The sequence below is a fragment of the Staurois parvus genome, unplaced genomic scaffold (assembly GCF_062004578.1).
Source record: "Staurois parvus isolate SC_StPar_1 unplaced genomic scaffold, SC_StPar_1.0 ptg000145l, whole genome shotgun sequence".
In the NCBI taxonomy this organism is placed as follows: Eukaryota; Metazoa; Chordata; class Amphibia; order Anura; family Ranidae; genus Staurois; species Staurois parvus.
In genome coordinates, this window is record NW_028317941.1 from 15,010,671 (window position 1) to 15,024,803 (window position 14,133).

Consider the following 14,133-nt stretch of genomic DNA (forward strand, 5'->3'; position numbering starts at 1 on the left):
TATTTTTCCTGGAGTACTTACTCTATACATGGTACTGTTTAATTCACACCATTTTTTTTTTTTTCGTTTTGTTTTGTTTTATTTTCAATCAGTTTCTAGTTGACTGCTTTCATAATGCAATTCAAGATATCATCTTTAAAGGTTAAAGGTCTCGATAGCACAGCAAAACACAGTCTGTTCTGGATAGAAGCAAAAGCACTCCAGTGCGATATTCTTGGTCTACAAGAAACCCACTTTTGTACTCGCAATCCACCTAAATTCTCTAATGTTCATTTTTCTCATGCCTTCCATTCTATGGCACCTTTCAAGAAGAGAGCCGTATCCATACCGGTAAAGGACACTGTGGCATTTAAATTAATCTCACATGTGGTCAACGACATGGGAAGATATGTAATTTTAATATGAGAGATCAACAATGCTACATACACCCTATTCAATAATTACTTGCCCAATGCAGACTTTGTCATTAAGACAGGGACAGACAATTGTCTGCGGGGACTGTGATCCATGACCATTCTTTGGATGTATCTAACCCTTCTAGACCTTGTTCTGGCAGAGCGAACTTGTCTAACTTCTATTCTAACTTGGGCCTGTATGATGTGTGGAGATGCCATCACGCAACTGAAAGGGACTATACTTTTTTCTCTCATACTCATCTAACGCACTCCAGGATAATTTTTTTTTTTTTGATGGACAGTTTTTTGCTGCAAACTGTCCTTCATTCAAAAATTCACAATATTACAATATATCAAAACAGGGATGTTGAATTCATGTCGCTGGACACCCGAGACATGTAGTTCCGGGAGCCGGGCAGGTAGTTTATTTTTTTACCGCAGCAGGGCTCACCTGTCAGGTGGAAGCATTCGGGCATTCGATTGCTTCCACAGTGGCATCCTGTCTCAATAAAGAAAACCTGTCAACAAAAATAACCACGTAGGGGACTTTGTCCCCTATGTGATGATGAAAGAAAACAAAATTAAGTTTAAAAAAAAAAATGAAAGCTACACCCAAGCACATAACACCCCCAAAACATTTGAGGCCCTCCCCCCCACCACCACATATACGCACATACAAATGTAAAAGCACACGCTGGGGCGCCTAAGCATGAAAACGCTAAGCATTGAAGAACACAGCTCTCTTCTTAACCTTGACCTAGGGATCTCCCAAAGCAGTGCCCACAATGAGAGGTGGGCAAAAATTAAAAACAAAAAGGAGCAGCCAGGCAAACAAAGAAACACCCAGAGCTACCGAGGAGGAGCACATAGGAGTTATAAACAGCAGTCTGAAAACTTTGCGGTCAAAACTAGCATCTGAGGATGCCAACACATCAGCCTTGCAGAACTTAGTTAAAGTATGCACAGATGACCAAGTCGCTGCCTTGCAGACTTGAGATAAGACGCCTTGTTTCAAAACACCTAGGAAGCACTAATGGCCCTGGTAGAATGCACAGTAAGGAGAGAAGGAGGCTCCCACCTCTTAATGTAAAAGGTTCTGAACAATCATCTACTGAATCCAACAGGAGAGAGTGACAGAGGAGGCCGCCATGGTTTTCCTTGACCAGCTGTAAGCAAAAAGAGCTCGTTAGACCTCCAGAAGGCGGCAGTCGCGGACAAGTACACACGAACCTCCATAGGATGTGAAGGTGGAGGACACAAAGGAAGAATGGACAATGTATTCAATCAGGTGGAAACCTGACACCACCTTTGGAAGGAAAGAAGGAAGGGGAAAGACGAAGAACCATCTTATCCTTGTGCAAAATCAGATATGGAGGCCTACAGGACAAAGCTGCCAATTCCAACACCTGCCGAGCAGAAGTGATAGCGACCAGGAAAGAAACTTTCTGGAAACTCGACAGAACCAAATTTAAGTTCCATGGCAGCAAGAGAGAACAGATGGTGGGTGCAACATGACAAGTCCCTTGGATTAAAGTGTGAATCAAGGAGTATATGGCCAAGGGATGCTAAAAGAAAAAAAGCAAGGGCATAGACTTGACCCTTAATAGTACTCAAAGTAAGCTTTTGGTCAACGCCTTGTTGCAGACAGGCCAACGCCTGAGCCACTGAAATAAGAACGAGGATAGACCTTAAAAAGCCTCTTAGAAAACCTGGAAAATTTATATAGTTTTGTGTTGTTCAGAGGATCCCTCGCTCTTGCCACGAATCTCAGAACTTTCCAATTGCCCGGTTTGCCCAGTGAAGACAGAGATGTTGGAACACCGCCTGGCAAGGAACCACTTTCCCTGATCCAGCACCTGATGGTTGGGGTAAATGGCCTGCCAGTTTTCAAAGCCGAAATGTGCACAGTGGACAGACCTGGAGAAAACTGTTCCACCCACAGCAGAATGTGACACTCCTCTAGCGCTACTGCTGCACTTGTACCACCTTGGTGGCTGACATAGACCACATTAGTGGTGTTGTCCGATTGTATCCTGATCAGGAGTTTTCCGAGAAGATCCATCCAATGCTTCAGAGATAACCTGATTGTTCAAAGTTCCAGGACATTGATGGACAGTTGAGCTTCCTCCATGGTCTAGCGACCTTGAGCTGAATTTTGGCCCGAGGACTACTCCCCAACCTGACTGGCTGGCATCTATTGTGACCTCTGTCCCGGTGGTGGTGGTGGGAGGGGAGACCGTAGCCACCAGAGAATGAAGGCCCTCATCCACCCTACCAATTCAGACGAATCTGGTTGTCTAGGGAAGCGGGTGACCTAACCCATTTGGACAAACTTTCTTTCTGCAGAGTCCTTGCATAGAACTGGGCATACGCAACCACTTTGATGGAAGCCACCGGTAGACCAAGAAAATGCTAAAAACACAGGGGAGACCACTTGCAGGGAAAAAAAGCAGTTGAACCGCAGATTGGAGCTTTTGGAGTCTGTACCCTGGGAGAAACACCTTGGCCTGCTCTGAATTGAAAATCAGGCACAGATACTCTAGGCGCCTTGATGGAGTAAAGGCAGACTGGCTCAAGATCCATCCAAAGTCCTGCAGGGAATGCATGTTGCTATCAACACTGTCCAAGTCCAAGCAAGTCTACTCAAGCAGGAGCAAGTAGTCCAGAAGCCGATCACAGCAATCCCTTATTTTTTCAGCAAAGCAAGGATGGGGCCAACACCTTGATGAATACCCGGGGAGCAGAGGTCAGACCAAAGGGAAGCACCACAAACTAATACTGTGCATACCTGATAATGAATCGCCAATGTCCCTCGCAGATGGGAATGTGTAGGTAGGCGACCTTGATATCTATGGAGGCCAGGAAATCCTCTTGATAAAGCGAGGCGAGCACTGAGCAAATGGATTCCATCTTGAATTTTCAAACCCGTACAAAGGAATTTAAGTCCTTGAGGTGATCCAGGGTAGGTCAAACCCCATCCTTATTGGGAACTTGTAAACAGATTAGTGTAAAATCCCTGGAACCGCTCTGACTCGGACACCGGAATAATCACCCCCAGAAAAAGCAGCACCTTCATAGCCCAATACTGGGCCTGTAGGCACAACAGTGAGAGCCAAAGACTGGAGGGAAAGAATCTGTCCAGTGGAAAGGAATTCAATTCTATTTTCTAAAGGGCAAAAATTAAAATGCAGACCCACTTGTCCTTGGGAATGACTTGACTACCACTTTAATAGTGTCGTCCAAAGTAGCCCTAAAAGATGTAAGCCCTGGAAGGGCAGACCCGCCAGGGCCTCCTTTAAAATCTGGTGGCAGACCAACACAGACCAAAGAACTTGCCGCAGCACCACTGCTGAGACGAACAGCTTGGAGAGAAGTGGTGCAGCATCAAGGGATGCGTCACAAACATATTTCAGTCCATGGACCACTGGTCCACCAGTTCCATATATGCCTGGAACGCCTGACTAGAAGTCAAAGCCTGTCACAGAACCTTAACCCAATCAGCGTCTGGGACACCAGGGTCGTGGTCAACAGAGATTGTAATGCTAACCCAGTGATGGCAAACATAGAATGTGCCAGCGACTGTCAGGATCCACAGAGGGATACATTTCTCAACGGGAATTCACTGTGGCCTGGTTGAGCCTAGAAATGGGAGGATCCACCTCATGGGGGGAGGGGCAACTTCTTCAGAAAGGCCTCCTCAAACTGGTAGTATATCTCAAAGCATTTGGGTAGTACAAAATAATGCTTTGAATGTTCCCACTCCTTGTAAACAAATTTGGTAAAATAGGAGGGATAAGGAAAAACCTTAACAGACCTAGCCAGTTTATGCATACCAAAAGGGACAGGCACCATGTCATCTGCCCCAGCAAATTCCTCAATTTTCTAATGTCACGCGCACGGAGGCAGAACGGTGACCAACACTACCTCCTGTGCAACTATAGAGACAGAGGACCTGACCTCCTTATCCTAGGATATGACATCAGGATCTGCAGAAAACACAGAGCACACAGTGGCGAACATCTGGGGACGAAAGAGACAGCAGGTGGCACTTCTTGCATGCCTTACGTCTGAATGCTGCCTCCAGCTGGGAAAAACAAACTACTCCAGGGCTATCAACAGTGCATCTAATTATTATTATTATTATACAGTATTTATAAAGCGCCAATAGTTCGCTCAGCGCTGTACATTACAAAGGGGGACAGAACATGTGACAGAACAATACCAATACAATGCAAAACATGAGGGGATTGAGGGCCCTGCTCTTTCAAGCTTACAATCTAGGAGGGAGGGGATGGTGGCACAGGAGGAGATAGCTGTGGGGGATGGAGTGGTAGGAAGAGTGGAGGAGGTCGGCAAGTTAGCAGGGGGCGGGGTAGGCTTCCCTGAAGAGATGGGTTTTCAGGGTGCGCCTAAAGGAGAGGAGAGTAGGTGATAATCTGATGGGTTGGGGCAGGGAGTTCCAGAGGATGGGTGACACCCTGGAGAAGTCCTGGAGGCGGGCATGGGAGGAGGAGACCAGGGAACTAGAGAGAAGGAGGTCTTGTGAGGAGCGGAGTGTGCGTGCTGGGCGGTACTTGGATATTAGGTCAGTGATGTAGTTCGGGGCAGTATGGTGGACAGCTTTGTACGTCAGCGTTAGGACTTTGAATTTGATCCGTTGCGCAATCGGAAGCCAGTGGAGGGATTGGCAGAGGGGGGTGGCGGAAATGGAGCGGTTGGAAAGGTGAATGAGTCTGGCAGCCGTATTCAGGATGGACTGAAGCGGGGATAGCCAGCGGCGAGGCAGGCCAGTGAGGAGGGAGTTGCAGTAGTCGAGTCGCGATATGATGAGGGAGTGGATGAGCTGTTTAGTGGTTTCTGGAGTTAGGAACGTGCGGATTTTGGCGATGTTGCGGAGGTGGAGTCTGCACGAGTTTGTTAAAGAGTGGACTTGGGGCTGGAAGGATAGGTTGGAGTCCAAAATGACACCAAGTACTCTGGCCTGCGGGGCGGGTTTGATGGTGGCGTTGTTGGACATGATGGAGAAGTCAATGGGGGGTGGTGTCCGGGCTGGAGGGAAGACAAGAAACTCGGTTTTGGAGAGGTTCAGTTTAAGGAAGTGGAGCGACATCCAGTCTGATATGTCGCTCAACAGGTGTGTGATTCGGGCGGAGACCGAGGGGGTGAGGTGGGGGGTTGAGAGATAGATTTGTGTGTCGTCGGCATAGAGGTGGTAGTTGAAGCCGTGAGAGTGTATGAGTCGGCCAAGGGAGGAGGTGTAGATGGAGAAGAGAAGGGGCCCGAGGACAGAGCCTTGAGGGACCCCAACAGAGAGGGGGAGTGAGAGGGAGGTGGTGGCATTATAGGTAACGCTGAAAGAGCGTTGTGACAGGTAGGATGAGAGCCAGGAGAGAGCAGAATCTCTGAGGCCGAGGGAGTGTAGTTTTTTGAGGAGGAGGGGGTGGTCGACTGTGTCAAAGGCCGCAGAGAGGTCAAGGAGTAGGAGCACTGAATAGTGGCCATTAGCTTTGGCGGTTAGCAGGTCGTTGGAGAGTTTGAGTAAGGCAGTTTCGGTGGAGTGTAGGGGACGGAAGCCGGACTGTAGGGGATCGAGGAGGTTGTTGTCGTTGAGGTGAGAGCATAGGCGGGCGTAGACTAGGCGCTCGAGGAGTTTAGATGTAAATGGGAGCAGGGAGATGGGTCTGAGGTTGTTCGGGTCATTGGGGTCCAGGGAGGGCTTTTTAAGTATGGGGGTGATGTGTGCATGTTTCAGAGGGGAAGGGAAAGTGCCTGAGGAGAGGGAGAGATTGAAGATGTGGGTGAGGGAGCGTAGGATGGAGGGGGAGGGAGGTTGTAGGAGTTGTGTGGGGATAGGGTCAAGGGGGCAGGTGGTGAGGCGGGCATCAGAGAGGATCTTGGAGACTTCTTTGATGGTAGTAAGGTCAAAGGTGCGGAGTGTTGGGGGAGCTTCAGTATGAGGAATGTAGGGTGGGGTGGGAGAGGAGGTCAGAGCAGTGGTGGGGCCGTGGGAGAGGGGTGTAGAGGGGGTAGCTGAGTGAGGGGGAAGGGGGTTGGAGGGAGTTTGAGCAGCGACGAAGTCCCTGTGGGTTATGTCGAGGGGGAGGGGGGATGAGGGGGTAGCTGTGTGAGAGGGGACGGGTTGAGAAGGCGTGTGAGTTGCGGCAATGTCCTTGCGAATTGTGTCAATCTTGTTTTTGAAGTGATTGGCAATCTCAAGGGCAGTGAGTGAGGTGCTGGGTGGAGGTGGGGGTGGCGAGAGTAGAGAGTTGAAGGTGGAGAAGAGTCGGCGAGGATTGGAGGAGAGGGCCTTGATGAGGGTCAGGAAGTAGGCTTGTTTGGCAGTATGGAGGGAGGAGGTGTAGGTGTGGAAGGCAGATTTGTATCGGGTGAAGGCTTGTTGGGATTTGGTTTTGCGCCATAGTCGCTCCAGGGCACGACTGTGTCGTTTGAGGGTTTTGGTGTGATCAGTCTGCCAGGGCTGGAGCGGTCGGGGTCTGATGTTGCGTGTGGTTAAAGGCGCTAGTGAGTCAAGGGCTGTTGACAGCGCATTGTTGTAGGCGGTCATAGCCAAGTCGGGGCAGGACAGGGGGAGGATGCGGTCATGGAGTTGATCAACTGCGGAGTGGAGGGAGGCAGGGTTAAGGTTGCGGAGGTTACGGCTGGTAGTAGTGTGACATTTGGAAGGGTAGGCATTGGAGGATGAGGAGATAGAGAAAGTAATCAGGTTATGGTCAGAGAGAGGGAAGGGGGTGTTAGTGAGGTTGTGGGGAGCGCAGCGGTTGGAGAAGACAAGATCAAGGATATTACCGTCGGAGTGGGTGGTGGATTGTATGCACTGTGCAAGTGCAAAGGAGGAGGTTAAGTGGAGGAGACAGGCTGTGTCCGGGTTGTTGAGGTTGACAGGGATGTTGAAATCCCCAAGGATGATAGTGGGTAGCTCAGAGGAGAGGAAGAAGGGTAGCCAGGAGGAGAAGTCTTCCAGGAAGCGGGGTATGGATCCAGGAGGCCGGTATATCACAGCAATCTTCAGGGGGGTTGGGGAGAATAGTCGGACGCAGTGGGCCTCGAAGGAGGAGAAGGATAGGGAGGGGGGGTTTGGGAGGACTCGGAAGGTGCTCAGCGGTGACAGGAGCAGGCCAACCCCACCACCTTTACGACCGTTGGGCCTGGGTGAGTGGGTCCAGGTGAGACCGCCGTAGGAGAGTGCAGCAGGGGAGGTAGAGTCAGTGGGCTGGATCCAGGTTTCCGTAATCGCCAGGAGGTTGAGGGAGCGGGAAACAAAGAGGTCGTGGATGGCGGTAAGCTTGTTGCACACCGATCGGGCGTTCAGGAGTGCACATGAAAACGGGGGGGGAGATTTTAGGGAGCAGGGGGACAGATACTAAGTTGCGGGGGTTGCGGCAGGACGTGGAGGCGGGAGGGTTTTGTGCGGGAACCGAAAGACCCGTGGGACCAGCTACTGCCAGAAGGGGATCCAGGAGAGTGTTTCTGAGACTCCATAGGGGCAAGCGCAAACCTGGCAGAACTACCACAAAATGGGACCCCAAATGAAAGGAGGGAGGACAAAACAGACACCCCACAAGCTGACCCAGCAGAGAGGGAGGTACCCCAGGGATGATTCACCACCCGGCAATAAGCTGGATGCTGTGCAGTCTCTGCAAAGAAGAGTGCTCCAATAAGTCCCAGGGACCACCCCTGAACCAGCCAAATGCCAGCGGAAATTAAAGTTGGCCACCACTGCATACCTTCACAAAAATGGCCACCAGTAAAATCCCTAGCTGGCACCCATACAAAGCACAGGGAAAGGTCTGACATTCTGGCCTCTAGCAATATGGCCGCCAGAATCACAGGCAATATGGTCGGAGCAGCTCTGGGACAATGGCCACATGCTGATCTGGCATACCGGGCAACCGCAATGCAACCTTCTGGACCCTAGGAGGGGGGCTCGCCAGACAGCACCCCTGCAAGAGAGGCAAAAAGAGCCACTGTCTCACCCAAGGGGAGAGACCCAGGTCTCCTAGTCACAGATTCAGGTACTAGAAGTCAGGAGGAGGGAATGAAAGCTCTGCCAGGGAGGACAGGGACACCTAAGGCCGGGAGGAGGAGGGGAACCCACAGGGGAGACCACCTCAAAAAGTATTCCCGCCCAACGTGTTTGGGGAGGGAATCTACTTACCAATCCAGCGGAGCATGCAGGTAAGACTCCCATGACAGATCCTCTTCTCCACTGATGTGTCAGCAAGGATAACACTGACACTGACTCCGGCACCTGATCATATATGTTCCCATGAGACGTTTAAAATAGAGGTATGGGATTTTTTCTTTTCCTCAAATTATACTTACCTAGGTCTATCCCCCACCGGCTCTAAGTGTGAGAACTTAGTGATCACGTCCGCTGATCACGGAGTTCTCACAGCCACTTTGAGCAGAGAGTGGTGACTGAAAATGGGTCACAGTAGTGCAGAACTAACTCTATCCTGTGATCCACACAAGTACAGCCAAAAGAACTTTGGCTGTACTTCTCTTTTAACTCACTGGCTGCCCCAGTCCAGGATGGGGCTGTCGGTGCTGCCCCAGTGTGTAGTTAAAGATCTGCATGTGCTCGTTGGCAAGACTGGAGTGATTTTTGTTTTCCTGTCTTTTGTCCAACTATTTTAGGTGACCCCCCCATATGTACTTTTTTTTTAATTCAGGCATATATGTCTGATATTGTCAGGGATCCCCTCGATCCCTGCCGCGATGGTCCCGGCGCAGGCGCACTGCTCCGCCCTGTACACGGGCACTAGGTCCGGGCCGGCCGCGGCGTTCGAGTTTGCGCATGCGCAGTAGAAGCCGCGGCCGCCCGCTGGGCACCAATGGCAGCGCAGGGCGGGATATTTAAAGGTCCCTGAGCTGTCATTTCGTTGCCTTCTGGTCTTACCTGCTTCCTGTGATTCTGTACCTGTGCCTTGTAAGTTTATTGACCCGGATTGTTCTTGACCTGCTGATTTCTCCTGCCCAGACCCTTACTTGCCTGACCTCTCTCCCTGGATGCCCCTCATTAGATCTGACCTCCTGTTACTGACCTGGCGTGTGACCCGACAATTCTCTGCCTGCTCCCTTGTACCTTACCGTCCTCTACGTTACCAACTCGGCCTGTCTGACTTCGCACTTGCTCAGCCATCCATCCCATCGGGGTCACCCGACCTCCTCACATCTGGCTCTCCCTGGTTGGAGCCCCTGGCGAACACCTCTACCACTGACAGGTGTGCTCAGTAGTGGCGACCTGGTCTCGGGGTACTACAAGTCCATCCCCACCATCAGGGGCCCTGGTGAACAAGTACCCTGGGGCTTAGACTCCGCGCTCTGGGCACGCCTGACCAGTGGAGTGCTAGTGGTGCCGCTCGGCGGTCCCTCACAGATATATGCCTACTTTTATAATAATGTTTGAATAAAATACATACAATTTTTTTTACAATTTACGTGTGGTTTCATGTGGTGCCTATAAAGTCCACTTCATACCCTATAAAATACTTTGGGAGGTTTTTTTTTGTTCTATTTGCAGTCGGTTCCTTATTCTGTTGAGGATCGGTGGATGCTCTTGTTACCGTGTCCTTGAAAATCTTAACAAGATTTGACCGGAACAGACCTTCTCCTTGAAAGTCAGCACTCAGTACGACACAGCAGTAATCCCTCTTGATGTGGAAACCAGAGGGAAACATGACATTTTAATATGTGCTCAGCAACCTATGTATTGAGGTAGACCCCAGTTAGCCCAATCACAAAGTTCCTCTTCAGAAACACAGCATTGCCAGTGGATCTGGATTCAGAAAGTATTCTGTAACTAACTTGCCGGAATAAGGTCGGGAAAAGCACTCTACAAGGAACCCAGTAGCTGAAGGTCACTGTTCAGGCTAACCTCACAATGTGCAGTCCAGCAGAGTCTGGATGAACACTCCAAAAGTCAGGTTGGGCAGGGCAGCCGTGCTGGGTTTCTGCAATCTGAATTTTGATTGCAGAAAAAAATGTGGAATACAAAAAGTGTTTTTAATAAATTGCAAAAAGTTCAAACCGAACTTCCTTCACAATGTCATTATGGGGTATTGTTTGTAGAATGTTGAGGAAAAAAATGAATTTATAACAAAATGTGGCAAAAGTTAAGCGTAGTGACTACTTTTTGGATGCACTGTATGTACGGTAATACCAGTAAACTTAGTGATATAGAAGGGGTAAAGCAAAAAGAAAAAAAAAAAATAATTGCTGAAATACACATACATGTGTAATGAAAAAAATCTATTACACCTGCACAGTGTTTTTTTACTTGATGCAAAATCTTTTTTCTGCATTGAGGAAAAGCTCTGCATATAGACAATTATAAAATTGATGCAGTGCCACCAGCATGAATAGGATGCTAAGCACAACTAAAAAAAGAGACAGTCAATGCCAACGCCCCTACTGTCATATTGTGGAACAACTCTGTTAAATGGTATAGCAGTACAAACAAAAATGTATTTACACACTGACAGCAGCAAGTTGGGGAAAAGGCAGCTGTGTCCTCCAATGAACACAGGGAAAAGGATTTTACAGCAAGCACAAAAATTCTATTTTCTCTTTCATTGGAGGACACAGCTCTGTTTTAGATAATAACCAACTGGGACATCTCAAAGCAGTGCACAACAGGACGGACAAAATATAGAATAGAAAAAAAGATTCTTAAAAGAAAATATCTTTTTTGCAGCCATAAACTGAACCACCATGCCAAAGCCAGGACTTTATCAAGGACCAGACATAAATCAAGGGCTAGCATTAGTCTACAAGTATTAGAAGTCATCTCTCTACTTTGAGCTGGATAGGTGGGGGCAAAACTTAATGTTGCAGGCTTCTCCAGACTTGGTGCTCTTGGAATGGCAGAGACCCTAGTGCCCTGCAGAGATCGAAGGCTTCAAGACTCCTTGTCTAAATTTCTTCACAGACAAAAAAAAAAAAAAAAGGTTCTGAAAAGGGTGGGAAGAGATTTGCGACAAGAATGCTAGACTCGTACTGTTGCCAGAACACAGAACTGCTTACTGTATGAAGCTAGTACTACTACTGGATATTAAAACACACACAGTGGCCTCAATGCTTAATAATGTAAACAGTTGCCCCCGTCACGGCAAGATTTGGCATCCAACAGGGGTATTCTCACATGACTAAGAACCATCGGGCCTTCCGGAATAAGAGCTGAAGACCACCTGGCCAGCTGAGAAGGCACTGTGCAGCCGCACCTGCTTCTTAAGGCTTACAGTGTTCCTCCCTGAAGCTGAGCAGGGACCACCTCTTCCATATTTCTGGCAGTTCAATCGGGAGCATGCAGCCACCATCACACAGGACAGATGGCCTTAAACTGAGTGCTTGACTGTGGCTCCCTCCGTGGCCATACAATTATACCCTAAATAGGGAGAAACCCCAAAAGCACACTGATCCCAGCCCCAGCAGTAACCCCACTAAGTAGAACCCTGGTGCTGCCACAAATCTCATTAAAGTACATTTTCCATCCCAACCAAGACAAAACTTACCAGCAGGTGATGTCCCTGGGCTGTCTTGTTTTTTTTTAGTTGTAGCTAGTGTCCTACTCCTACGGATGGCACTATTCCCAGCTTGTGATTATCTAAAGCAGAGCTGTGCCCTCCAACAAAAGAAAGATAAAAACTAAGCCTATTAAGATGCAATGCCAGCAATGATTAGAAACACAGTAATGATCAGAAACCTCCAAAATAATTGAAAGTGAAACCTGTAGGTAAATTTGTAAAAGTGAAATGACAAATCTGTATGGTAAATACTGCAGGTGCCAGCAACCAAATTGTCATTGTTCTGATATTTTGGAATAACGGCTTACACCCTTCCAAAGTGCTAAGATGATCAGAGCTCTGGGTATCAAAGGTTCTGAAATACCAGGGGCAGATCCCACATGCCTTGCCCACAGCGACTGGATTTTCTAGCCTTTAGTAATAGTATGATGGGCTTAACCTGATAGGTTGCTATGGACAAGAAGCAAGTTAGTCTTCCTAAAAATCCTGTACACAAGACTTTGTGATCTTTTTTGCACAGGTGGACATAATGAAAATTCTCACAGAAAAAAACGAAACATTAATCCTCAAATTGCCCATTTTCAGATCAAGCCTGCCTATAAGCACTCACCTTTCGCCTTCCCTGTTAACATTCATTCATCCAACCCCCCCCCCCCATTACTGAGAAATTCCAGGTGGAAAAGATTTCAGAGCTTGACATCCGGCTCTTATGAAGCTAGCCCATCTGCAAATCGTCAAGTCTCTGTGCAATTAGCTTTTTTATTTACAGCTGTAATGATGCAAAAGTCAAGGATTTAGCATGAAACTGTTGATCTGTGTCTGCCTTTTCCTCTCACTTGCTACCAATGGTTGTTTTCCTTTGATTTATAAAAAATGCAAAACATCTGCTGTTTGTCCAAATTAGCTTAAAATAATTACTTTTAATTTAGATAAAAAGAAACCACGATTTCCAATTTTCAAAGTTTTTTTTTCTTCTCTCATATTTCACAGCCTATTACCATGCCAAAACTAATGTGTGGCTGACAGTGGGGGAATCTGTCAAGCTGGACCAGTTTTGCTTTGAGATCCAAGGTCGATGATGCATTTTTTGGCATCAGTTCACGGGCAGAATGCACCGAGCAACTTTCATGTCTGAAGTGGAAAGTCAGAAGAGAGAAATTAACTACACTCTATTAAAGATAGGGATGTGGGATGAGCAAAAGATAAGCTACAACAATTTACACATGGGCCTGATTCAATGAGTTGAGAAAATAATTCCGCAAGGTTGCAAAGCAGAAACACAAGATTTCCATGCTTATGTTGCCAGAAATGAAGACTTTGAAGAGTTGTTAAGCTTGCCACATAGATACTGTACATTTGTAGCAAAAATGTGTGTATATACATACTGTACAGAGAGAAAGAGAGAGATTGTAAACCCCCTAACATAGGGCACAGACAATACAAATGTGACCATGTATACTGTGCCTCTTAATAGCAGAATTTATAGAATTTACTGTACTTCAACCTAATGTTTGTCTGAAAAATGCATAAGCTCACATTTTTAATCATTTAACTTATGCCAAAAGTATGTAAACATTCCCTAACAGCATGCAGCTCAAGTTCTTTGTTACTAAGCAGTAAAATAAAAATGAAGTGTAAGGCCCCTTGTGCACAGGGCTGTCTAGCTGCTGTGTGCCCAGGAAGGGGGTGCCATGTCTAGCCCTGCTAACTGCAAACTTTAAAAGAACACTAGGAGACACACAGCAGCCAAACAGCCCCATGTGCAAGGAGCTTCAAGCATAAGTTGAAAAAAAAAAAAAAAAAAAAAATTAAACAATAAAGTGGGCTAAATGGAGTGAGTCTGCTGGTGTATACATGCAGAATAAAACTATACTAACCGAGCCATCAAAAACACTGTCATATATGTTCTCTGTTCCACATTTGGGGCAGCAGAACTTAAAACGTTCGCAGTCTCTATATTTCTCTTCATCCGTTATCTGAGCAGGACCACCCAACAAAGCCTCATTTTCTTCATCTTTCTGATAGTGATGCTGAATTCGGAACTGTGATGGATCAAGTCCTAACAAAAAAGCAAAAACATTTTCAGACAATATACTTTTTAGAAAGTTCAGTGTGTGCCAATGACTGCACGGCTTATCTTTGTATTTTGACAGGAAGATGAACCCCGCTGCCTGAATACAAAAGTGCAGTAG

The 14,133-nt window shown here is 47.5% G+C and overlaps 1 protein-coding gene across 2 annotated transcripts in view; it reads right to left on the bottom strand.

Annotated features, from left to right (window-relative positions):
• The window catches only part of POLA1 (DNA polymerase alpha 1, catalytic subunit), a 472,294-nt gene that overhangs the window by 226,256 nt on the left and 231,905 nt on the right, over positions 1 to 14,133 (bottom strand). For both annotated transcript variants that reach the window (XM_089673893.1, XM_089673892.1), the window contains one exon: positions 13,819 to 14,000. In XM_089673893.1, coding sequence (XP_089530019.1) covers positions 13,819 to 14,000 — 182 coding nt within the window. The remainder of the gene's footprint in view (positions 1 to 13,818; positions 14,001 to 14,133) is intronic.